The following is a 24,891-nucleotide window of genomic DNA, read 5'->3' on the forward strand; positions in this document are numbered from 1 at the left end:
TCCCAGCTGTCTCACCTTCATCTCCCTCTTTACTACCAGATGCCCCATTTAGTTTTCCCCTAAACTCTCTTCTGTACGACACAACAGCCTGATGTGCTTGTTATGCTCATACACTGGAGATGTAATAATAATAGCAAACACACTGCTAGCTCTTCTAAATTACACCTACTAACTCATTTAATCCTCACATCAATTCTCAATCCGTGGGACTTCCCTGGTGGTGCAGTGGTTAAGAATCCGCCTGCCAATGCAGGGGACACGGGTTTGATCCCTGCCCCGGGAAGATCCCACATACCGTGGAGCAACTAAGCCTGTGCACCACAACTACTGAGCCTGCGCTCTAGAGCCCGTGAGCCACAACTACTGAGCCCACGTGCCACAACTACTGAAGCCTGCATGCCTAGAGCCCGTGCTCCACAACAAGAGAAACCACCGCAATGAGAAGCCCGCGCACCGCAACGAACAGTAACCCCGCTCACCGCAACTAGAGAAAGCCCGCGCGCAACAATGAAGACCCAACACAGCCAAGAAATAATTAATTAACTAATTAATTAGTTAATTTAAAAATTCTCAATCTGCTACCATTATTATCCCTATTTTACAGTTGAGGAAACTGAGGCACAAGGTGGGGGGTGGGTAAGAAACTTGCCCACGGCCTCACAGCTAGGAAGTAGCAAGACTAGAATTAAATAGTGTGTTTGCATCACGTGAAGGGATCAGGTGGAGAGGGAAATAATTAACAGAAAATCCCAATGTGCTGTTTTGTGGCTTAATAATGATGAAATTGAGAGATTTGGGAGGCAGAGCAGGGGCTTGTCAATACACTTCAAATCACTTTAATCAAGCAGCTGCCTTGTCTTATGCAGAGCAAGGGCTTACAGAGACCGTAGGTGGGCAAGAGACTCAGCCAGTGCTCACAGGCCTTGTCAGATGGCCCATCCTGGCTTCCTGCTGGGGTCCATCTTCTTCACGTCTGAGATGGTGGCGGGTTTGAGATGGGGGAGCTCCTGGCTGTGATAGAGGTGGCCTGTTCTGTTCAGGAGTGGTTTGTTATGCCTTCGACTTTAGACAGTGATTATCTTAATGCTAAGCTAAGCAATGAATCCCAAATCTAAGAAAGTAAGCAATTCCGAGGTTTTAAACTGGATAGTAATAGAAAAGCGGGGCTCTATGGGTTATTTGAATTCAGATTCCATTTTCCCATTCAAATTATGCAACCAAAGGTGGCTGGGGCCTCATAGCCAAACCAAGCTGCCTAACTGCTCCCCTTGCAATATTGTTTCCATGAGAAACTTACTCCAAGGTCCAGCCCAGAACTTGAGTCATTAGATCCCACCCCTCCGTAAGACCCCACAAGTCCTGAGAGTCCCTTTCTGCTCTCACAATAAGGGAATACCACCTCTCACCACCCTCCCGACCCGTGAGCCCCACAAGAAAGGTGTAGCTCAATTCAAGAAACACTCCTGGGGTCTCTGGATCTCTGTGGATACCTCGCTCCCTCCATCCTGAGAAGAATGTTGGTTGGCCATTTGTTTATGTGGTTGGTCATAAAGTAAGTTTTCAAAACCCAGGCTGTATCAGTTCTTAGTTATTTTAGAATGTGCTGGAACCATCAGGCTGGGGACAAGGCAAGAGTACGAGCAGAGTGCTTTCCCAAGCTCCTAACTGGGACACTTGTGTGGAGGAAAGTACCAGTTGTAGAGAAGAAGCGAGGGCCATCTCTACCACAGAGGAAGATGGATGCAAGCCTCCAAAACAACAGTCACATCAGTCAATTTAGTGTGAAAAGAGAGTCAAGCTACCTTCCAACTGATTGCCAGATACAGTGACACACAGCTTACCACGAAGCACAGGAAGAAAGCCTAATTACAGATGAATGGAGATGTAGAAAGAATGCCTTTCTGCCCTCCCTTCTACCTCCCTGTGCTTTTTTCTTACAACATGTGAAATAATAGGCCCAGGAGTCCTTCATAAAAATTGGATAATTCGATCAATCGATAAACAGTCATTTATTGAATACCTGACTCTTTCCTCACAGCAACCCTCTGAGGAATGGACGGAATCGTATTTTGCAGGCAGAGACTCAGATACTTGACCAAAGTCCCAGAGGGAGAGCTCATGATCATGAGCTAACTGGGTGGCCAAGTTAGCAGCAGCAGAACTTGAAATTATGTACCATCAGAGCCGAGTAGGGCCAGGTCTTTTCAGCTTGTATGTTGAAAATTTGTTATTCATCAAGGGTGACTTAGTGACTGAAACTCCAGAACTTGGCAATGTCACTCAAATACTCTATCTCCTCCTTTCAAAAATTATCTTTCGGGCTTCCCTGGTGGCACAGTGGTTGAGAATCTGCCTGCCAATGCAGGGGACACGGGTTCGAGCCCTGGTCTGGGAAGATCCCACATGCCGCGGAGCAACTAAGCCCGTGAGCCACAACTACTGAGCCTGCGCATCTGGAGCCTGTGCTCCGCAACAAGAGAGGCCGCGACAGTGAAAGGCCCGCGCACCGCGATGAAGAGTGGCCCCCGCTTGCCACAACTAGAGAAAGCCCTCGCACAGAAACGAAGACCCAACACAGCCAAAAATAAATAAATAAATAAATAAATTTATTTTAAAAAAAAATTATCTTTCTATTTATAGGAGGCTGGAACCACTAACTTAGGACCACATCAGGAATTATTTATGAGAGAAAAAGGTTAGATGCAGGACAACCAGTTTTATTAGCAAATACCAAAAAGGTCACCTACAAAAGTTTAAAAAAGCCTTTTCACCTTTTAAAAAAGATAAAATACAGTTTGCAATGCCCTGTGGCTTTATTGCTCCAAGACCTTAACTTTTTTTTTAGAATCAGACCTTCCAGGTTTCATCAGAAAAATCAGAATTGAGGAAAAAATATAAACATTTGGGCAGGGAACTATGTTTATTGCACCCATGATGAATTTTAGCCCCCATTTTAGAAGACTGGGTATTTGAATTTGGAGGAAAGGAAAAGAATTAAAGGGAGGGAAAAATACAGAAATTGATAGACTCCTTTGCAAGTTCCTCTTTTCAAAGGAAATACCCAGAGATTGGGGCTTTTTGTTTGAATCCACAAGTAATTTCACGTGCTTATTACCTGCGTTCCCATTGGGGTTCATCACTCATCAGAAGCTGTACTACATACATCCAGCTAGATTGAATAAAAGCTTCAGAGTGAAAACTTAGCAAGCTACTGACTGTTGCTGAACCAAGAGCATCTGAGAGGTCCCCCCTCCCCCTACACACACACACACACACACACACACACACACACACACACACAAACTCACAAGAAGACACACGCAGTCAATCAATAAACTAGATGCTAAACTCAGCATCTTCAAGTACCTGGGCCAGGCACTTAGATTCGGCTGGAGGGAAGTGAGGGTCAGTGTGTTTCGTGGCTGATTGAGCAAGACAACCAAAGAAATGTATGTACTACATGATGACTCCTTGACCCACATCCAGTTGTGCCCTCCTTGTCCTGGAAAGCTGGCCCTCGCCTTGTCTCTGCCCTCCTCTAGTCAGGATGTTGGAGGAGAAAGATGGTGCTGAGCTCTGCCAGCTCAGTTTTCCTCACCTCCTCCATTTCCGGAGTACATTCTTTTCTTCTGGGGGGTTGCCCAGCTCCTGGCCGAAAGGCTCCCATTGGGATATTGATATTTGCCTAAAAGAGAAAACAGGGAAGATTTAGCTTAAGGAAAGTAAGAAATTGCAGTGACACTCTGAGATGGTAATCATTGTGAGGCAAAACAAATCTGAAAATTACGTCTTTAAAGCTTTTTACCTCAAGAAAATTGCTATAATGACAGTACAAAAATATGCCAAGGAAAATTTGACTTCCATTTATTCCAGATTTCTTGTACTCATCCTTAGGTCTGTGCAGTGATTTCACAGTTCCCTATTGGCTGGAAGAATTGGAAGACAGTTTGTTCTGGCTGTTGCCCTCCTGTGGTGCCTAATATTTTCCACTCTCTGGGATGAGGAAAGAACACATAATGATAGGAAAGGAGGCAATGGCATTTGCAGAAACCATCCCACATCTTAGCCCTCCTTCAGCTTCCTTCATATTTACCACGGTAGGGGGGCAATCACGCCTCCTAAACCACCTCCTCCTTCCCATAATGTCCTATGGCTATTCTAGCACTTCCTTAGGTCTCTGTAATTTGACACTCTTTTACTTTGTCCCCGACACACCACTGTGTGGGTCAGTGCGTAAGGAGAGTGCTGGAAAGTCAAGTTCATTGGTATCACAGTTCATAGACTTTTGTCCTTTATTAAGATGCAATACCAATTTCTACCCACAGTAAACATAAAATACCTTCTAGAAAACATGAAATATGCTAGACATTAAATTATGTAAGGAAAATACCGACATAGTAATTCAAACTTGGGAAAGAGAATATGTAAATTTGAATTTTGTCCATACTTCATCTGTTATCAAAAGGCAAGAATGTTTAATGCAGACCAAAAACATCTTCACCCAGGAGTATCACTCACATAAAACAAGCATTAAAACTTTTTTTTAAGGCAGAATGTATTTTTTTCCACTTGAGATAAAGTGTTGCCTTATGAGTAGTTGGATATGTGGGCTTGAAAAGTTGAAATTGCGCTCTGATGTTATGAATGAAAATGATGCCTGAGCAAAGGGAGCAAAATATTTTGTTACCTTATGACTCAGTTTGGGCAGTTTTGGTACCACACCAAACAAAATCATTGGGAAGTGTGGTATTTGGGACTGCCTGATATGAGCTCTGTTGCCAGGGGAATGTTTAAGTCAAGACACAGGAAGTATCCAGTGTCCGTGTTCATGCAACATGCTGGATCTGTGTTCTGCTCCGTAGAACAGGAAGTGACTTTTCCCACGTAGGGCTTTAAAACTTTCTTCCCTACTAGAATAATGATGATCCCACAGAAAGGAAACAGATCCAAAGTGTTTGTGGTGGGTATCAAGAGAGGTACATCACCATTCCTAGGGCCAGCAAGCCAAGAAGTATTTGGGGTCAGTATGTATCATATATGCTAAAATATAAGTGCAGCACAATTTTAGAGGGAAGCATTTTGGAAAAACTAGGGCTGAGCCTTCTATGCTATTCCTCTGTTTAATGGAAATATCAGGTGGCCTAGAGTGGGGGGAGGAGGAGGTATAAGACAAGGGGGGAAACATGTCTTCTATGGTGGCAAATATGGTAGCATACTTCATGAAGTCCAAGATGCACCTCTTTTAATATCTCTGAAATCAGAGCGTGTCTTACAGTCAATGGTATCTTAAATTTTTAATGGGCACAGTTGTTTTGTTTCTTAGGACATAAAATACTGGTATTTTACAATTGACAGTGTCTTAGATAGGATGAAATATCATTAGGGTCCTGAAATAAGATCAAAACAATGTAAGTAAGACTCACTGAAGATGATGTATATTGAACCAATAACTATTTCCATTACTACAGTTTGGATGAAAGAGGGGAAAAGTTGATATTGGGACTATTTGGAAGACAGTTAACTGGCTAAAAGTTTAATTAGATCACCACTACCCTGACCCATTTATTAAGCATCTACAGAGGGCATCTTCCTAATGGGAAGTTCAAGTTAATGTATTGTTTCTGAAAGATATGATTGTTAAACTAACCCATTTAATCAAGTGTGTATGCTCTATGGTGGGTTGTAGTTTTCAGTAATGGAACATGTAAAAATCATCCAGGATGATGTATTCAGTAAAGCACATGCTATGGAAATACCACCTTTTCTTGCTCAGAGATTGATTTTAGCAATGCATGTAGCCTCTCCATGGTACCTGGGTGGCTATGGTAGAAAAGAGCCCAATGCTAGGAGTGGCTATAGATTCTCTGTACTTGAAAGAGTGACAACTGCTCTGGGTCTTGTCTTCCCCACTTGTTTAATGTGAATGTTAGGCTTCACTAATGGAACCCTTCTTGGCCATGGAACCCTTCTTTTAAGTAAAGTATTGTGAGAATATCTAAAATGCAAACTAGGTGGAGGTGGAGCTGCTCTGGCTAAGGTTGTAGGGAGCCCACACCCCATCTGCTTCCCCCAAGCCCTGGACCATGTGCAGTTCCAAGGAACTTGGGGGCCCAAATCTGACAACCATTGAAAGAGATCGCCCCTAAGTGAATGAGTATTGATGTGCATTTAAGATGTTCACTCTGCCCACTGTTAAGATGTCTGTAATTTACTTTAAACTTCTTTAGCATAGACAGTGTGATATTTTATACACACAGGTTGGTTTAAACTACAACTGTAGGGAACACTGTTGCTCTCATTGGGAGTTCATCCTCCTGGGGGGGTTAGGTGGTAAAATATCACTAAGACCACATTCCCCAGGTTGCTGCTCCAAGTGTTTTCTATTAGGTTTATCTCCACCAATAACCGAGGCTTTAATGTTTGCATAAATGGCAAAAAAATCAGTGAAATAATGGAATGACTATTAGAAATGGCTTCTCTTGATGAAGTTGGAGGAGGTTAAGATATGTAGAGTGGTTAAAATATTTTGGAGACAATTCCCACCCTGCTGAACAGAGTGTAAGAATCTGATGCCTATAGCTTGCATCTTTAGAGACAGAGCTCAGAGGAGTGGTCCCTAAATGGGCCTGTCTCCAGTCATTGATAATGAGGATTTCTAGCTGGCTGCTGCCAACTAGGGGCAACAGAATCCCCACCTGCCTCCCATAAACCTTTTATGCAAACTGGCAGTCACTCGGAGCATTTAAAGGGACAAGAGCTGAGGCTTCATCAGGCTCACAGACAGACTGTATGGATGGTTTCCGCTTGTTTGCTAACAAATGCGTGTTTAACAAAGTGGCAGAGTTGGGTTGGGACTAACTTTCATCTTAACCTGATGGTGAGGTTGTGGAACAGTAACTACCCCTCCCCACGTTCACCACAAACCACCCTTATCCACCCTAAAACCCCAAGATTCAGCTAGGTTGTCCTAACACCTTCATCCTCACAACAAACTTCTGAGGTGCAGACTATCATCTTCATTTTATTCATAAAGAAACTGAACCTCAAAGAGGTTAGGTGATTTGCTCAAGACCACACAAACTTACACCTTGAGAATGGCCTTGGAAAAGGGGCACGCCAAATGGATAATTCTAGAATAGGCATCAAAAAAAGCCACATTTGAAAAATGAGCCATTAGCTCACTGGCCTGATGCTTTTTCATCTTTAAGGCATGACTCAAGAAACCCGGAACCTAAATGGTTTTTTTGACAGCAAATATTGACAGGATCCAGAGCAGCCTGTGAACGTGTCAAGTATCCAGTCATTAATGTACACCTTAAGGGAGTGTCAGAGGATTGCTTTGTAACTGATTAGAAACGATTCATTAATATAATTGTAGGGCGGTGATATTTGAGTGACAAATTATAGGCTAAATTAGAACCATAAGAAAAATTCCTTATAACTTGAATTTCATAGAAATGTGTAGACCTATATAGCTCTCTGTTTTTGTTCCATCGGCCAGAGGATTGGTGTCATATTCTTGTCTCTTTCACTGACTTGCTGTTTGAACACAAACAAAATACTTTCTCAATGACTCGATTTTTCCATCTGCAAATTGAACATGGTATTCGCTACTCAAAATGGGTTTGGAATATGAGCTACGTTTTTATGAAAGAATAAACAAAGAGAAATCAATGACCTGGAGTTGATATAAGGTTGGACTGCCTTCTCTATATAGATTCTGTGTAAGTATAAAGGAAGCAGGCTTTTGTTTTTTCCTTTTGTAACACCTTCCCTTGCTTTTTTTCCCTCCTTGAGATTTATTCATCTTAGATATTTCTAAATATGCCCCTGACGTAGCAGATCCAGTGCATCACTTTCCCAAGCTATACGTACTTTGTTACATCCTCAAAGTTGGAATGGAAAAAATCTACTAGATCATCTTTTGCCAGAACAGGATACAGTTCCCTGATAATAGACCTATCTGATGTGAAATGAATACTGCACTTGATCTCACCAGGTGAAGAAAAGCAGAAAGAATTCCCTGTAAGTTAATTCCACGAGTCCCTTAATTATTTGTATTGTTCTCTTGCTTGGCTCCAGGCTTTGAGCCCGAGAATTCTGGAAGCAGTATTCCCTCCACAGCCACTCCTGTGTGACTTACAGTGCAATGGCATCTTTCCCCAGTGGGCTGGATTCTGTAGCTGCTAGCCACTGGGTACTGACAATTCCACTCCACTTTGCTTTCCAGAGCCCTTGTTCTCTTATCTCCCCCTCCCTTTTCGTCCCCACTCCGTCTCTCCTTTTAGAGCTCAGGCTTTTGGAGTTTCCTCCCATTGCATATTTGTTTCAGATGACTCCCCACGGGTTCTATCTTTAGTTTTCCAAGGTCTCCAGCAGCTCCTGCCAGAATCTCTAGCCTCCCCCATGCCTTTCTCCCAGCCGCTCGAAGAGGAACCCCTATAGGGTTGCATTTTACAGTATTTCTTTCTGTGCTTTCCTATTCTTACAGTCCTGGTCCTTCTCTGAATGGAGCAGGATGTGGCATTTTGAGATTTCTAGCATCTTCACAGAAGACTCTCAGAAAGAGGGGTGTTTTCCCAATAGCTAATTTTAAAAGATTTCTTATTTGATATATTAGCCTAAATTAGGAAGACAGACAGACAGACACACAAACACACACACACACACACACACACACACACACATACACATATATACACACACCAACTAAAATATATCCCACCCATTTTAAAATAAAGCTCTGTATCGCTAGAATGCATAACTTCTTTGCCTTTAGGGATTCTTGAAATGTGAAATCGATTCAGAACACACAGAAGTTTCCCACTCAATACAATTTTGAGAAACTCCCACTCAGCCACTGTTTTTCACCCATGATGTTTCATAGTGAAAGGTTTTTCTTTTTTTTCCCCTCTGTTCTCAACACTTTTTGTTCTCTTCAATAATTTCCTGAGTGACTCAACTGTAGTCTTGTCATCCAGGGGAAAGTAGATTTCAATAATGTACCGTATAGCTGTTAAGAGAATGTCTACAATCGGTTGAAGGCAGGTTATATTTCTGAAGTACTTGTGAATGTCAGCCTCAAAAAATGACATCCCTTAGTCAGTATATGTCACCAATATGGAGCCCTGGCAGAGCAGCAAAGATCACCAGCTGGAGGTAGCTCTAGAGTCAAACTGCTACATTTCAAGTTCTGGCTACACTTCAGAGAAACCAGCAGTGGAAATCATAAACAATGTGTTATAGTGGTTTACCTAAGAAAGAAACAGTAGATCCAAGGTCAAAGGAAAAACATGTGACAAATGAAAGTTCATATTTTATCTTTCGCATTTAAATGCAATAGTAAAGGAAGGTATGTATCATCATTATTATTATTAGCTTTAATAAATGTATTTGATTAACTGACCAACCATGGGTGGTTGATAGTCTGTTCCTTTGTACCAAGGATTGTCATATACCTGAAATCTTTTTTAAACTGGAAATCCTAGATGGAATTAGAGTCCCTAACAACTGTCTGTAAATATTTTTGTCGGGCTGTTTTCTTCTTCCACGGAGCCCTTATGCCCTGAGCAATGGAGAGTGGAAGAGCAATGGTAACAGGTGGGGAAGGGAAAGAAGTACTAAAACTCAGGGCATCAAGATATTCTGTTCTACGCGTGGATTGGGTGACAATGGAAACTTCCCATGGTAGGAAGCCACACACTAACTAATGATGCAAGGCTCATATAATCATTCCTCTAAAATGAATGATAAAGGAGTTAGTTTTAGTTTCACAAGCAGCTTGATTAAGTCAATTAAGCAGAGAGGTGGGATTCAGTGGCCATGGTCATTTGTATTTCAAGACCATGTTTGTTACTGAGTCACTTTACTTTGTACTTTTCACTCCTAGCCGACTTACGTTTAAGGTGACTTTAATCAGTGTAAGCTATTAGCTGCTTCTGCTGAAATGCTGACCCCCTTTCTGAATGTCAGTTGAGGGCTTTAAAAGGGAGGAGCCAGCATCTGTAAAATGGTAATTGTCCTTCAAGTAGCCTTGGTAGTTATGATTACACTTTAGGTGCTCTGCACCCACTCCTCCATCTTTACTCTCGGTGCCGGGGTGGAGATGGTAAGTAATGAGACTAGTCACTGTTGCAAAATGGTTCCAAACATGGGCTTTGGGATCAGGCAACTCGGGTTCAGTTCCTGACTCTCCTACTCACAGGCTGTGTGATCCTGGGTGAGTTTTTTTGCTTCTCCAAACCTTTCATTATAATCCATGGAAATCCCATTGCACTATGCCAAGTACATAGTAAACCCTGAAGAAACTATTATTATCGTCCTAATAATAAACCTTAGAAGTTATTCTCAAGAAGTTCATGGACTATTAGAAGCTGGACAGAGGCTTACAGGTCATTTAATGCAACATCCCCGCCCCCTGCCCTTTGCAGCTCATGAGGACCGGGGGGTGAAGTCACGGAGCAGAGCTATGACTAGGGCACAGGACTCTTTTCCGTTCAACCATGAAACTCTCAGATCTCACGGGAAAGGACAAATAATACTCATCTTACTTTGATCAATGGTGAAGAGAAAGGGCCAGTGACGACTCAGAGGACATTGGCTCTGGGTGGGCTGAGGCCCTGGGGAGGCCCATGACAGTTGCCAAAGGGGGTGTGTTCAGGAAGAAGGGGAAGGACAGGCAGGTGCTGCCAGCGGTCAGTGTCACTTGGTCTCATTAGACTTACCAAACAGATCGCTGCTGGGATTAGATTTCCCGGCAGCTCTAGCTTTCCCCACCACCTGTCATGTCAAATTCTTTCATCTGAAGGGATCAGACCCACTGTGCTTAGTGTGCTGATGTTACCTTGGTTGCAACTCCATTCCCATCAACAGTGGGGTTTAACAAGCAGCCTACAGAGCACAGAACTGGGGTCAGCAAGCTACGGCCCATGGGCCACATCCAACCTGCCACCTGTTTTTGTGAATAAACTTTCATTGGCACACAGCCACACCCATTCATGTATGTATTGCCTATGGCTGCTTTTGTGCTGTAACAGTAGAGCTGAATAGTGCAGCAGAGGCCCAGTGATCTGTAAATCTTAAAGTATTGATTACTATCTGGTCCTTTACAGAAAAGGTGGGCCAACGTCTGATCTAGAGCCTTATCAGCTGCTTAGGAGACAAAGGCCCTCTCCAGACTATGGAAGAATCAGCTGACTCCTTCAGGATATTTTTATGTCCCTGGAATAAATGAGATTTCACTAATACAACTGAAAAGTAATGCAGACTTAGATAGAATCCCCTTACAATTCAAAGGCCATCTCTTCTTCAGTGTGGATGTGAAAGACAACTGTCCATCGCCTCTGAGAGTGGGTCTGATTCTGGCCTCCCGCTTATTCTGGGGCAGGGAGGAGATGGAAGCAGCTGAAGAGAAAACAAGGCCATTCCATGCATTACTTGGATAATTAGAAGAGCCATCTCTTAAGGACTTTGTGTGCTATAAACTAGGCACTTGCCATACTTTATTTTGTGTATTCATTATAACAATCCTGTTAAGTAGTATGATTGTCCTCATTTTACAGAAGGGTAAACTAAGGGTGAACTAAGGTCACAGAGTTAGTGAATGGCCAGGTAGAGATATATAACCATTTGGCCCCATGTTGTCTGGTGTACATAGGTGCAGTAATTCAACTACCTATGCCTGACTGTTAGAAATATGGTTGACAGAGGCTTAAATTTGCTCAATCCAGACAAAATAGAGATCTAAGTCATTACTTCTAGAAGTTTGCACTGCAAAATACTATCCTACAAGATACTCATTTAAAAGATCCAATATGTTTAGAAAACATTGTCTACATCACCGCCTTCTTGGAAATATATGAAGCCATTAGCAAGTTATGGACTCTGAGAAATCCTGCAGTAAAGATCCTATTCAACTTTGCTTAATGTTGTGTTCCCAAACACTTTAGCATGGAACCCTTTAACTAACAACATCCCATGCAACTGCTATTCCAGGAGACGCACTTTGGGAACTGTTGAACCACATGATTACGATGATGATGATTGATGATAATGGCTAATATTTATTGAGCAATTACAATGAGCCAGGAACTGGCCTGAGCACTTACAAGTGTTGATTCATTTAACCCTCGCAGCAACCCTATGAGCTCACATGTTATTAATTCCCCACTTGACAGATGAGGAAACCGAGGCACAAAGAGGATAAAACAACTTGCCCAAAGTCGCATAGCTAGTGAGTCCTGGAGACCATGAGCTCCTCAAACTCAAGGATCAGGTTGCAGTTCATCTTTGCATAGCCAACACTTAGTATGGTGCCTGGAACAAAGTATGCACCCAGAATGTGACAGTTGAACTGAATTGGAAATGACATCCTAATAAAAAGAAGTGACTAGAGTGTGTTGAATGGAACATTTAAGATCTTTAGTATTTATACAACAAGGGCACTCCTTCATCAGCTGGGGTTTCTATTTGTTCCACACAAGACCATAGCCTAGGTAATGTTCCTACTACAAAGCATTTTGTATAGAGTAACCATTTTCATATTTTATTTAATAGACCCTACATTTAATGCAGAAATGATAGGAAAATATCAGATAGTGCAGATCCTATTTAGCCACAAGAAATAGTATTTCATTTTAAGGTGCATTAAATTAGGCTTTCTGTCTGGCATAAAATATATTGAGAGGGGCAATACCACATCCATAAGGAAGCACTGCCTTTGTTGGTAGAGTAGAGGGATTTTTTTTAGATGCAGTATAATAGCAGCTATTGAGAACAGTCAATAGCAGCTTTTTAAATATTATAGACCTAAAAATATATCAAGGTCAAAATTAATAGATAAAATACAGGTGAATTTTCAGTGTAGATTTGAGGGAGGCTAGGAAGCACTAAGGAGGAAAAATCAACACACTTTCAGCTATAAAAGGAAGAGAATGAAAGGCAGCCTGAGAGACTATGTTTTTGTGTCCTGCAAAATAAAAAGGAAATTTTATGTTTAGCACTTTGAGAGCTTCAAATGCAGTGATTAAATGGTATTATTTTTTGTCACTTTAACACAGAGCATTCCAGAATGATAAGTATTATAGTAACAATGTGACCCTTAATGAGGGCTTACTGTGCTGTTTTAAGCATCTTATACGTGTAGCCCTAGGAGGTGAGTACTGTCCCCATTTTACAGATGTGGAAACAGAGGCAGAGAAGTAAAGTAGGTAAAGTAGTGTTCCCGTGATCCCACACCAGTACAAAATGGATTAAGGATTCAAGCTCCACTAATCTGGCTTCACAGCCCATGCCACTAACAGCTGTACACACTGGGTAAAAGAGAAGGTTCAAAGGCTCAAGGATGCTCACAGGCCTGGGAGGCAAAATGAATTCTACCAATGTCAGGGTACGTACATCAGAAACTCACTAGGTGGACACCAGAGGGCCAAACATGGCAATGCAGAGTTGAATCCTTGCCAATAGGCCCTTCCTTGGTGGTTTGTTCTGTAACAGGTTTCCAGAGGTTGTTATATATCTTACCACTTAAGAACCCCATCCATTTAAGGCTATGCATTAGTCATGACGGGTAAAGATACGTCCCTCCACCCACTTCCACCACCGGTGTGTGCTAGGATTCCTCACCCCACAATCTGACCACATGCATGTCCCTTCAAAATACAGTCAATTGCTTATGAGTAGGTGTATGTATGATGGTGCATCAGACCCCAAGTATTCAGAAACTACCATATGCTATGCAGTATTCAGGAAAGCCCAGGGAAAAAAAGTTTTAAAGTTCCTTTAGAGAAAGTACAGATGGCTCCATCTTGATGGAAAGGAAAGATGGAATTTTACAATAAAGCATTGTGCCCACCGTCTCAGTATGAGAGCCACTTGAGAGCTAAACACCAAGCTCTTAAGAGAAATAACAAATTTTAGTATTGAGTCAAAACAAATACTAAAATTTTCTCCGTAATTGTATTTGTGTTCCAAAATGCCTGCTTCCCCCTCCCCTTATTGTGGGTAACACTTAAGTCAGATGAAACAACCAAAGAATTTGTTTGTTGAGAGGGCATGAGGAGGCATAATAGCATACGGACCTTAAAAGATAAATACCCAAGCCTTGGAAAGAACACTTGACAAGAAAAGGATGTTATTTAAAGAAAGATGTATTCTAAACAGATGAGTCAACAAACTCAATTGGATATAAAAATGGAAATTGAATTTTTAAATTCCGATCGATGAGCATATCAAAAACTTACACATCAAAAAGCATATCAAAAAACATACACACTGCATTTTTGTAGAAGACCATTTAATTCTCATTTATAAACTTTGACTCTCTTAAAAAAATAGCTTCTCCCTTCTCAGTTGTACATTACCAGCCTTATATCCTTCCTTAATTGTACCTTACACGAGTCTTTCTTTTCTTTTTGAAGTGAATCATCAGTTGGGGTGAACAGTCACATAAAGTCTGATTTATTAAGCAAACAGACTGGAAGTTGCTGATGTTAAAACACAAATATGTCTACTTACCTGGATGGATCTGACATTGGAAACTGGCTGTTTCGACATATCGACAAGGTCTTATCCCTAAAAAAACAGGTAAGAAACTGTTAGAGGTGGCGGCATTCAGATTCTCAATCATGATAAATTTGAATTTAACTCATGATTCAACTGGGCAGTCACCCCTTTCACTGGCCGTATATTCTTTCAGTCTCAGTTTCCGGTTACTTACAGACTCTCTTTCCTAATGCCTCAGGGAGAGGGAACACTAGAGCGCTGGATAAATCATTCAGAAGGAGAAATGCTGAGATGCCTCGCCCCTGATGCTCATGATAGGCAATCAGAAACTTGAAAGGCGCTATCATCTCCTTCCCTGCCCTCTTGCCCCCCTGCCAAGAACAGCAAAACAAAGAGGTTGTGGAAATAAAACACCTTTCTTTGGGGCCTCAGAAGCTTTCTGCTTGAAACTGAACTTTTGATCTGAACCGAGTTGTTGCCAGGGCTGCACATCAGTCCATCGGGACCGCCTCGCCTCCATCAAACACCCAAAGAGAAATGGCCCGTACCGCGTTCTTACTACTGCGATGCTCCCTGCTCGCTGGGCACGTGTCTGTTCTGCACAGAGACCTGGGGGACATGGGCCGCGTCTCCCTGCTCTGTGCGTCCAGAGCCTGGGCTCTGTAAACCAGGCAACTGGCAGGCAAGCCTCACCTCTGTCTTCTTTTCTTTTAACGAATCAGTCTCAGAAGGCAAATAGGACTTACGTGACCATGTCAGATCCCTAAGAGGTAGCAGTGCTTCCTTCCCAAAGGACCTTTGCTTTCTTTCAGTTTGTGAGACCTGACTTAGAGCCCAGGGACTAGTGGCCGAGGTTTACTGGGGCTCGGGGAGCAGGGAACAGCCCAGCTCTGTACAAGTGATGTTATAGCTTGGTCTATTAAGTGTCGACAGGACGGAGTGAAAAAGTTTGAAATTCAGTGAATTAAAAACACGCTGCTTTTTAAACCCAAACGATAAACTGGGTTGACTAGAGTTTCCTCAGTTGACTGGTGTAAGTGCGTGGGCTCACTGGTGAGTCAATGAGCACAGAGCGCCGTGTTGGCATCTGCCACACGTCCGGTGTCCTCTGGACTACGTCAGTCAACATCTCTAGGCCTATTTCCTCTTCCTTAAGTTTCACCTGCTTCACAGGTTGTGGTACGAATCAAAATGACATAAGGTTCCTGAAAATGCCTTGCGAACTGTAAAGCATGATGCAAATATGTATTGTTTTATTGCCATTGCCCTTAGCTGGAGACTTTTTAGTTCTATACTGGTCTACAACTCTAAGTACAGAGTAAAAACTGCTGTAGTGATGCCCCACACACTTTAGAGATAAAATTTATGAACTGAGAACTCTGAAAAACTTCCTTTTTTTTTTTTCCTGAGGTCTTCAAAGTCTTAGGCTCTACTATATGAAGTTAAACAATTACATAATTTTTTTAAATCTCTGTAATTAGTATACTCAACTATATAGTCCTTGGAGTCACATACATGAGAACAATGGGATTTTGTTTTTAAAGTTTCACCTGAATGTTTTGGTAATATACAGATACAGCCTCCATGCATAAGGGTCTAGGTAGAATTATTTTCAATATGGTTAAAAAATTAGGGACTTCCCTGGTGGCACAGTGGTTAAGTATTTGTTTTTATTTTTATTTATTTATGGGTGTGTTGGGTCTTCGTTTCTGTGCGAGGGCTTTCTCTAGTTGTGGCAAGCAGGGGCCACTCTTCATCGCGGTGCGCGGGCCTCTCACTATCGCGGCCTCTCTTGTTGTGGAGCACAGGCTCCAGACGCGCAGGCTCAGTAATTGTGGCTCACGGGCCCAGCTGCTCCGCGGCACGTGGAATCTTCCCGGACCAGGGCTCGAACCCGTGTGCCCTGCGTTGGCAGGCGGATTCTCAACCACTGCGCCACCAGGGAAGCCCGGCGCAGTGGTTAAGAGTCCGCCTGCCAACGCAGGGGACACGGGTTCGAGCCCTGGTCCGGGAAGATCCCACGTGCTGCGGAGCAACTAAGCCCGTGCGCCACAGCTACTGAGCCTGCACGCTAGAGCCCGCGAGCCACAACTACTGAGCCCACGTGCCACAACTACTGAAGCCCAGGCACCTGGAGCCCGTGCTCGGCAGCAAGAGAAGCCTGCGCACCGCAACGAAGAGTAGCCCCCGCTCGCTGCAACTAGTGAAAGCCCAAGCACAGCAACAAAGACCCAACGCAGCCAAAAATAAATAAATTTATAAAAAAATAAATAAATTTATTTTTTAAAATATAGTTAAAAAATTAAAAAGCAATAACAAGTTGAACAATTAGGAATGCATTTTTGCTCTATGATATGTTTCAGATAGGTTGCTGTCTTTCCTGCAGTGTCAAAAAGTCAATGAAGGATTTTTAATTTTTGGATCTAGGACACACAGCTCAATTTCAAAAGGAAAAGCTTGGCAGTTTAATTTTTAATGTTTCTATTCCTCAAAAGCTATTAGAAGACATGCAAAGCAATAATTCTCACAGGACTTTAAATATCTCATCATATAGCATTCTCTGTATGTGTACAATTAAAGTTTAACTAATATCACTTGGGAACTTTAAAAAATTTATTGTATGTCAATTTGAGATGTGGGGATTAGGAATTTCTTTATGTTATTACAATAGCAAGTTGAAATGTGGAAAAAAATCAGGCAATGAATGATTGTGTTATTTATACCGCATTGATTTTGTTTTTAATTAGGCTGATTTTTTTTTTAATTAGGCTGATTTTGTTTTTTCGCTAAAGTCCTGGATTGCTTTGTATTTTGTGGACCTCTCAGCCTAGGGGATGGATATTCCTTGGGCCTTGTATAGCATTGGTATAATCTTATTTGCATACAAATTCCTTCTTAACATATACGTCAATCTGCGAGACAGACACCTCTAGAAAGTTGGTCAGATCCCAGCTCTCATTCCTTGCAAACAAGCTAGATAACGTTTGTGTAAATCATTTCTGCAGCCGTTCCTGCTGTCCTCATTATTCTCAGAGAAATCAGGGCAAAGCACACTGATGAATAAAAATAGACAGTGTTCCCTGGCTCTTTCCCTGGCCCTGCGTTCACCTCCATTAGGGATGCAAGGTGTAGAATGCACCTTCCTTCTGTATCTGCATGCCTCATCCCAGGACCAAAAAAGAAAGCTATGCCTTAGATGCACAACTCCACTCACACCGGGGCCACAGCTTTTCATCCAAAGAGGTACTCTTTAAAGCACTCTATTACTGTGTCTCCTGGTTCTGGCTACAATTTGAAAACATGGAAAGTTTTACCAGGCATATACTGACTTTTACAAAGCCTATACTACAATGGAAATGCTTGCCGGCTTAGCACAGTTGAGTTTTCCTGGCAGTTCTGCAAGTCAGTGGGGATCTTTAATGGTCCGTATGCTGAGTCATGTACTATATATACCTCTGCTGGTATTTGATTGGACAGCATCTAATATCTGACTTCTAAGTAAGACTCTTTCACTTACTAAAAATTTGTCAACATTAATATCGCTAATTTAATAAGCAGGGATTCAGAGGAAAATAAATCAATATATGGAGAGAGGGGGCTTCGTTTGTTCTTCTTAAAGGTCAATTAAGTGGCTACAGCTCAGTTTCACAGGGAATTATCTTCTGTCTGCTGCTAAAAATAATTCCCAAGAAGGGTGTAGAAAGATGTTCAGCTGTCCGAACTAAGTCTTTATTCAACTCTGCCTGAGATATGCCGAGAGGGAAGAGACACTCAGCATTGCCACGTATCAGAATCTGGTGCCCACATAGGGAGAGACAGGGCTGCTGCCCTCTACTCTGCTGGGTATGGGGAACACTGCGATCGAAGCGGGGCTTTCTAAAAGATGGGTCTGGATTATTAATGGATCTATAGTTTGACAGGACTTTATCACTGAGGCCAAGCCTGGTGCTTAGGGAGAGGAGAAAAGCGTTTTAAACTTGTACTGTGTTAACAACTCTGGCAATAATTTGCATTTAGGTAAACCAAAGAGCTAGCATTATAGCTTTTCTCTGCCCCAAATTCTCCTGATTATTTCTAGGCTTACAGCCCGAATCAGTCTGCAGCTGACTGACTGTAATCCTGGCCATAAGAATCAAAATGATCTCATGTTCAGGGTCACAGTCATCATATCTGGACCGTGGAAATTTTCTTAATGTCCCTATCAATGAAAACTACTTTTAGTTCAATATTCTTTCAACCTCCCCACCCCCCCAACAATTTATAAAACAGAAGCAGCAACATCACCAATGAACAGTGAATTTACAAGGAAGCTACACCCACTGGTTACAAGCCTACAAAGTTATAAGTAGCCACTTCAAGTTGGGTAGCAAGGAAATTTCCTTCAGAAAGCCCAGTTGCCCGAGCTGGGTCCTCCTGCTTACCTGCTTTATGTACTTGCTTCCTGCCTGAGGAAAGTTCCAGGCAGCCAGGTGCAAGAATACAAAGCTCCTCAGTGAGTGGAAGGGACGCCCGGTGTCCTCTGAGCTGCGATCTCAGTTCCGATGCTTTTCATGCGGCTGAAATAGCTCAAGTGCTCCGTGCCTCACCCGGTATTGAGAGCTGCTCCTGGCTCGGGGCTGGAGGGGAACTCGGTTTAAGGATAAGTGTTAAAGAGAATTCCTGTCATAGCTCACAGTTGTTCTTCCTAAATATAGAGTTTGATACAAGCCATACGCTGCCTCCAAAAGGCTTGACCGTGCTGAAAGCAGGGCTCAAATGTCAGCCGGAAGGTGGCTCCGGAATCTTACTGCCTTCCTAATCTTCCAGAAGATGCTGGTTGTGTTTTCTCACAACTTCTGAGGGGGCACAGGAAAGTTTGAAAAGTAGGAAAAGTTTCTATCTTTAGCTTTATTACCCAGAGGTGAGAAGACCCAAAGTGTTCAATGAAAATTGGAGAGAGGCGGCATGGCACCACAGACAGTGTTTGAGTCCTCGCTTGGTCACTGAGGAGCTGAGAAGGTTACTTCATAATCAACACTCAGTCAGATTATGATGAACTACCAGATATCATCCTTTTCATCGGTCAAAAATGGTCACAGATCAACTGACTCGTGTGGTTCCAGGGTCCAGAGTCCTTGCTCTCTCTGCTCTATACCGCCCCTACTCGTGGCAATGACTTTGGCCCTACAGCACATGAGGCAACAGAACAAAACAAAAGAGAAAATATCTGTCTTAAGTATGACAAGGGCCAGGACCAGGTATGAGGCAAAACACTTTTTAAAGAGAACACTGCCAAATCCTAAAGCACATGCTCATTATTTTTAACACTACTTTTAATTTTTTTTTTTTTTTTTACTTCTATAGCCTCTAAAACTACCTTTGCGTAGAACTCCCCTTCAGTAGGACTAAGCAGAGTGGGCTCACTTATAATTCATCCAGTGGATGAAAGTGAGGGATGACTGAGTCCCTGACAGCACGGTCAGCTGCTGACCCATCACCAGCAGCCAGTCCTCTCGTTATGTGAGGCAAAGAAGCTCCGACCTGTATGAGCCCTTAAAGTCAGATGTGAGTTCCCTGCAACTGAATGCATTCCAAGCACTTGATTTCAGGTCAGTAAAGAGAAAACCAACTTTCCAGTAACTTAGGAGGTCAGCAGATAATTGTGCATCATCTCAGTTTGGGGCTCACCATTAAGTTCTGTTCATGTGCTGTTTAAAAGAATTGTGTCTTCAAAATTCAGTTTCGACATTGTACTTTGAGATCATATGGCACCAAAAGTGAGTTCTTTACACACTGGGGAAGAGATTAGGGTAGGCACCTTAATATTTCCCCAGATGTTTGGCTGCTTCTCTGTGTTCAGAGCCCTTCACCAGACAACAATGAGCCATTTTTGACCCCTGGCCCTGCAGCCAGCCCATACATTTTGCCACAGTCCTTTTGCCCCCACTGACCCCTCAGTAGCTACTGGTGTGGCATATATGTCAGGGAAAGTGCGCCTGGCGGCAACGCCGTGTACCCAAGGCTGGCCCAACATGGATGTAGCTGCCTCTGTGGGAAGAACTGAGGTGAGCTTCATAATCGGGACTTCTGTAGTCATAAGTGACAGAAACGCAAAGTGAACTAGTTTAAGCCCTGAGGAGGTGTGGCAGACACTGTTGATGTCTTTCTCAGTATTGCTCTGCCCACCTGAGTTCTGCAGCTATAGACAGTCCTCAGGACACTGTCAGCTTCACCCCTCAAAAACCTGAATCTCTCTGCTTCTCCGCATTGGGGCTCTCTCCATCTCCAAGGCAAAAGTTGCCTGGGTGTGCTGCAGGCATGACCCAGAAGTGCCAGGGAGCAGACACCCCTAGGGACAAATCTCAGCCGGTGGGGATGGAGGTCGGTGATAAACGCCCCACCTCCCCATCCTCTGGTGGAATGACTGTGAGATATGGTCCAGTTTCCAGAGGTCCCCAGCAGGACTGAGCCTCAGTTGCCCACAGCAGGAAACGACTTGCTCGTTATTACACCCTTATTGGTTTTTTCCTTTCCCTCTCTCACTTCCCCACTCCCTCACTTACGTTCTCCGGGATCATCACCCAAATACACCACCAAACAGACAAGACCAAGTCCTTGTCTCCGTGTCTGGATTTGATGCAACCCAAACCAAGACAGGGGGGTTCACTGGGAAAGCTTCATATTGTGGCAGGAAAGGCATGGGGTGCAGGTGGGCCTCAGAAATAACCAGAACCAAGAACTCAGACCTCACTAGAGAGTGCCAAAGCTATTTCTCCCACTCCAGTTTTTAAAATCCCAGGGTTCTGACTGCCCCATCCTGAGTTAATCACCAAACTCCTGGCTAGGTCACCTAGCATACAGGAAGCCATTGGGGTGCACACCTATGGAGGAGGTCCTTCCCAGAGAGGGGAATAGTTGTGACCTGAACAGCCCTCCCAACTGAGGTCCCCAAAAAGCACTAAGAAGCCAAGTGCTTTTCCGTGATCTACTGTTGTCACCCCATCAGTTTAAGGCCTCGTATAACAGAGGAAGCCCCGGGCACACACCAACACATAACTGCATTGGTGGGCAACAATTAACTGGGCCCGAGGTGACGGGCACAAGATGAGTCCATGTCTTATTGGGGAAACTGAAATGGGAGAAGAAGGAATAAGAAAGCATCTTTAAGTATGAGAAATGGAGAACTAGACAGTACTGGGCATTGAGGGGACAGCTTGAGACCTTTGGGAATATTTCAGTGAAGATCATGAAAGAGGGGCAGCATTGGGGGTTGTTGGCAAAAACCAAATTCACTTAAGTCATTTCTACCTACGTGCCTTCATCCCTCCTCCACGACAGTCAAACAGCAGGAGGATATCTAAGAACACCTTAGGTCTACATAGCCCTTGTGGAGTTGCAAAGCATTTTCACTTGTAGTTATTATTTCATTTAGCCCTCCCAACTACACTGTGGGTTAAGTGGTATTATTCCCATTGTATAGATCAGTAAGTCGAGGCTCAGAGTGTTAATTCAGAGCCAGTTATCCCAGCTTTTTGACTCCCATATTTAGTGTTCTCACCTGTTACACCAAAGTCCTCAAGGAAGCACACTCACATGCACGCTCCCACATAAGCACTATGCACATGGTATCAGGTAGGATGCATTTAGTTGCAAGTAACAGAATACCTGACTAGCAGTGGCTCAATCAATAAAGTTATTTAACCATCTCACAAACCTAAAAACCTGAAGTGAGGTAGTTCCAGGTTGGTTCAGAAATTTTATGAAGTCAAAAAGACCCAGGCAATTTCCAGTTCTTCTACTCTGCCACTCTCAACAAGTCAGCTTTTCATCCTCACGCTTCTTACCTCATGTTCTCAAAATGGCTGCCACAGCTCCAAGAATCAGGATCTTTCACTAGCATCCAAACAATACAGAATGGCAGTGATGGTGGGAACAGGGGCTTTCCTCTTGTCAGGGAGGAAACTCTCCCAAAGCCCCAGCAGACCTCCCCTTACATCTCGTTGGCTGGAACTGGGTCTCATGGCTGCAAAGGAGGCTAAGAAAATAAATAAGTGGTGGAGGGTGAATGGAATAGAAATGATTAGCTAAGCTCAAATATCTCATATAAAATCAGGATGCTCTTAGCAATGAAGACAAAAGAGAATGGTAGTTATGTAGACAAGATACACACATACATACAGAGTTTTAGAGTGGAAAATGTGCTTTCACACACAGAATCTCATTTAATCCTTACCACTTTGTGAAGCAGATGTTGTTTTTATTTATCTCCATTTTATAAATGACAAATCATCCTGAAAAAGGTAAACTCACGTGCCTAACAAGTGTCCAAGTCAAAACCCGAATCTAAGTCTTCAGGGTCCAAATTCCATGGGTTTCCCCTTGTTCCTCTACATACAAGCCAACAGAGAGAGCCAAGCTGCTCATACCATTGCCCAGTCCCTCAATGCCCTCGTGGGTAAGACTCCTATCATGTACCCCAAATTACAGGCTTCTTTCAGTTTCCTCTTTGCTCAGTTCTTCTCTATCCTGGGCCCACCTACAGTTTGGGCAAAGAGGAAAATAAATCATAATATGAACACTTTTAAATGAATTAACAGATAACTATTTGTACCATTATGTGTAAACAGGTAACCTCTCCCCACAAAACAAACAAACAAACAAAAGACAACAAAAAAACTGTGTAGGCTGACAGAGAGAAGAAAATATTAGCAAATGAAGAATGATTAGCTAGGAAAAAAGAATTATGAAAAAGAAACTAGCTATGACCTTTGAAAACACTTTATTTTCTCATAGCGTTCACTTCTGTGTTAAATTTAAATTTTTGACCCCATAACTATGAATAAATCAATGCTTGTTTTTCATGCAGGAGAGCAGGTGACAAGGCTGGTCCCCTGAGGTACATACTATGTGATGACTTCCTTCCTTACCTGATTGTGTGAGCCAAGCCACTTGTCTCCTTAGCCCCTGTCGTATGCCATGATGCAGTGGCCATGCTTCTGTCTCCTTCCTTGGAACTTAGCTTTCTTCCACGAGTACCCACAGAGAGGAAAAATTGTTTTTCTAAGAAGAAGTAATGTGCAGAGTTATGACTCTACCCATAGGAAAAAATCTTTTATATAATTATGCAGAAGAGTTTAGCATCTCCTTGTCTACAAACTTCTCATTTCAAAAAGAGACCTCTGTTTCACCTTTGTACAGCTCAAGAGCTTTTTTTACCCAAGGTATTTTCCTTGCCCAAATAAAGGGGCTATCTAGCCTCAGAAGTGAATTCAGACTTCCATCTCCAGAAGCACAGTATCTGCTCCTCTGACCTCAGAAAAATTGCCGGCCTCCACCTCTCAGTTACTCCCAGCTTTTAGCTAAGTCATCCTTTCCCATGAGAATACTATTTCACTCATTTATTCATACATTCATTCATCACGTGCCATCATTGTATCAAGTGCCTACTATGATCCAGGCATAGCGCTAGACGCAGAGGGTTTAAAAATGAGTAAGATATAGCTCTGTGTTCCAGAAGCCTGTTCACCATGGCCTGGTCAAGGAGACAAACAAGTAAATAACCGCATGGTTATTGGACTTATGTGCTATAGACAAACTGTTACAGGAACTCAGAAGAAGGTGCCCCTAACTCTCCCACGATGCTGAGGGCTTCACAGAGAAGGAATGTTTGTGCTCAATGTCCTGCGCTTCTACTAAATGCCAGCACTGTCCTATCCCCACCATCCCTGGGGAGAAAACAGTGAATAAGCATATGTTCCTGCCTTCAGAGCTTACAACAGGGAGTGGGTAGCAGACAAAGCTGAGTAAACAAATAAACAAGATAAATCCTGTTAAGTAATATGAAAACAGGGACTTCCCTAGTGGCGCAGTGGTTAAGAATCTGCCTGTCAATGCAGAGGACACGGGTTCAAGCCCTGGTCCGGGAAGATCCCACATGCTGAGGAGCAACTAAGCCCGTGTGCCACAACTACTGAGCCTGTGCTCTAGAGCCCACAAGCCACAACTACTGAGCCTGTACGCCACAACTACTGAAGCCCACACACCTAGAGCCCCTGCTCCGCAACAAGAGGAGCCACCGCAATGAGAAGCCCGCGCACCACAACAAAGAGTAGCCCCCGCTCGCTGCAACTAGGGAAAGCCCGCGCGCAGCAACGAAGACCCAACGCAGCCAAAACTAATGATAAATAAATAAATAAATAAATAAATAAAAAGTAATATGAAAACAAACGATGGGAATTCCCTGACGGTCCAGTGGTTAGAACTCAAAAAAACAAAAACAAAAAACAAAGACTGAGGAGAAACTGGGGCAGAGGGGGAGTGGCAGGAGACGCATCTCTGCAAGAAGAACTGAGATTGATAGTGTGAGAGAAGAACACTTTAGGCAGAGGAAACTGCATGTGCAAAGGCCCT

At 43.0% G+C, this 24,891-nt stretch overlaps 1 protein-coding gene across 3 annotated transcripts in view; it reads right to left on the reverse strand.

Moving 5' to 3' along the window:
- Positions 1-19,132, reverse strand: part of SMPX (small muscle protein X-linked) — a 52,376-nt gene extending 33,244 nt beyond the window's left edge. For 2 of the 3 annotated variants that reach the window (XM_082375959.1, XM_082375958.1), the window contains exons 1-3: positions 18,924-19,132; positions 14,515-14,571; positions 3,599-3,685 (exon numbers count right to left, since the gene is read on the reverse strand). In XM_082375959.1, the coding sequence (XP_082232085.1) occupies positions 3,599-3,685; positions 14,515-14,553 (126 nt within the window). In that variant the 5' untranslated portion in view covers positions 14,554-14,571; positions 18,924-19,132. The remainder of the gene's footprint in view (positions 1-3,598; positions 3,686-14,514; positions 14,572-18,923) is intronic. The other variant, XM_082375957.1, reaches the window with a different exon arrangement.
- Between the last annotated feature and the right edge of the window lie 5,759 nt (positions 19,133-24,891).

Source organism: Balaenoptera borealis, assembly GCF_965194805.1.
Source record: "Balaenoptera borealis genome assembly, chromosome: X".
In the NCBI taxonomy this organism is placed as follows: domain Eukaryota; kingdom Metazoa; phylum Chordata; class Mammalia; order Artiodactyla; family Balaenopteridae; genus Balaenoptera; species Balaenoptera borealis.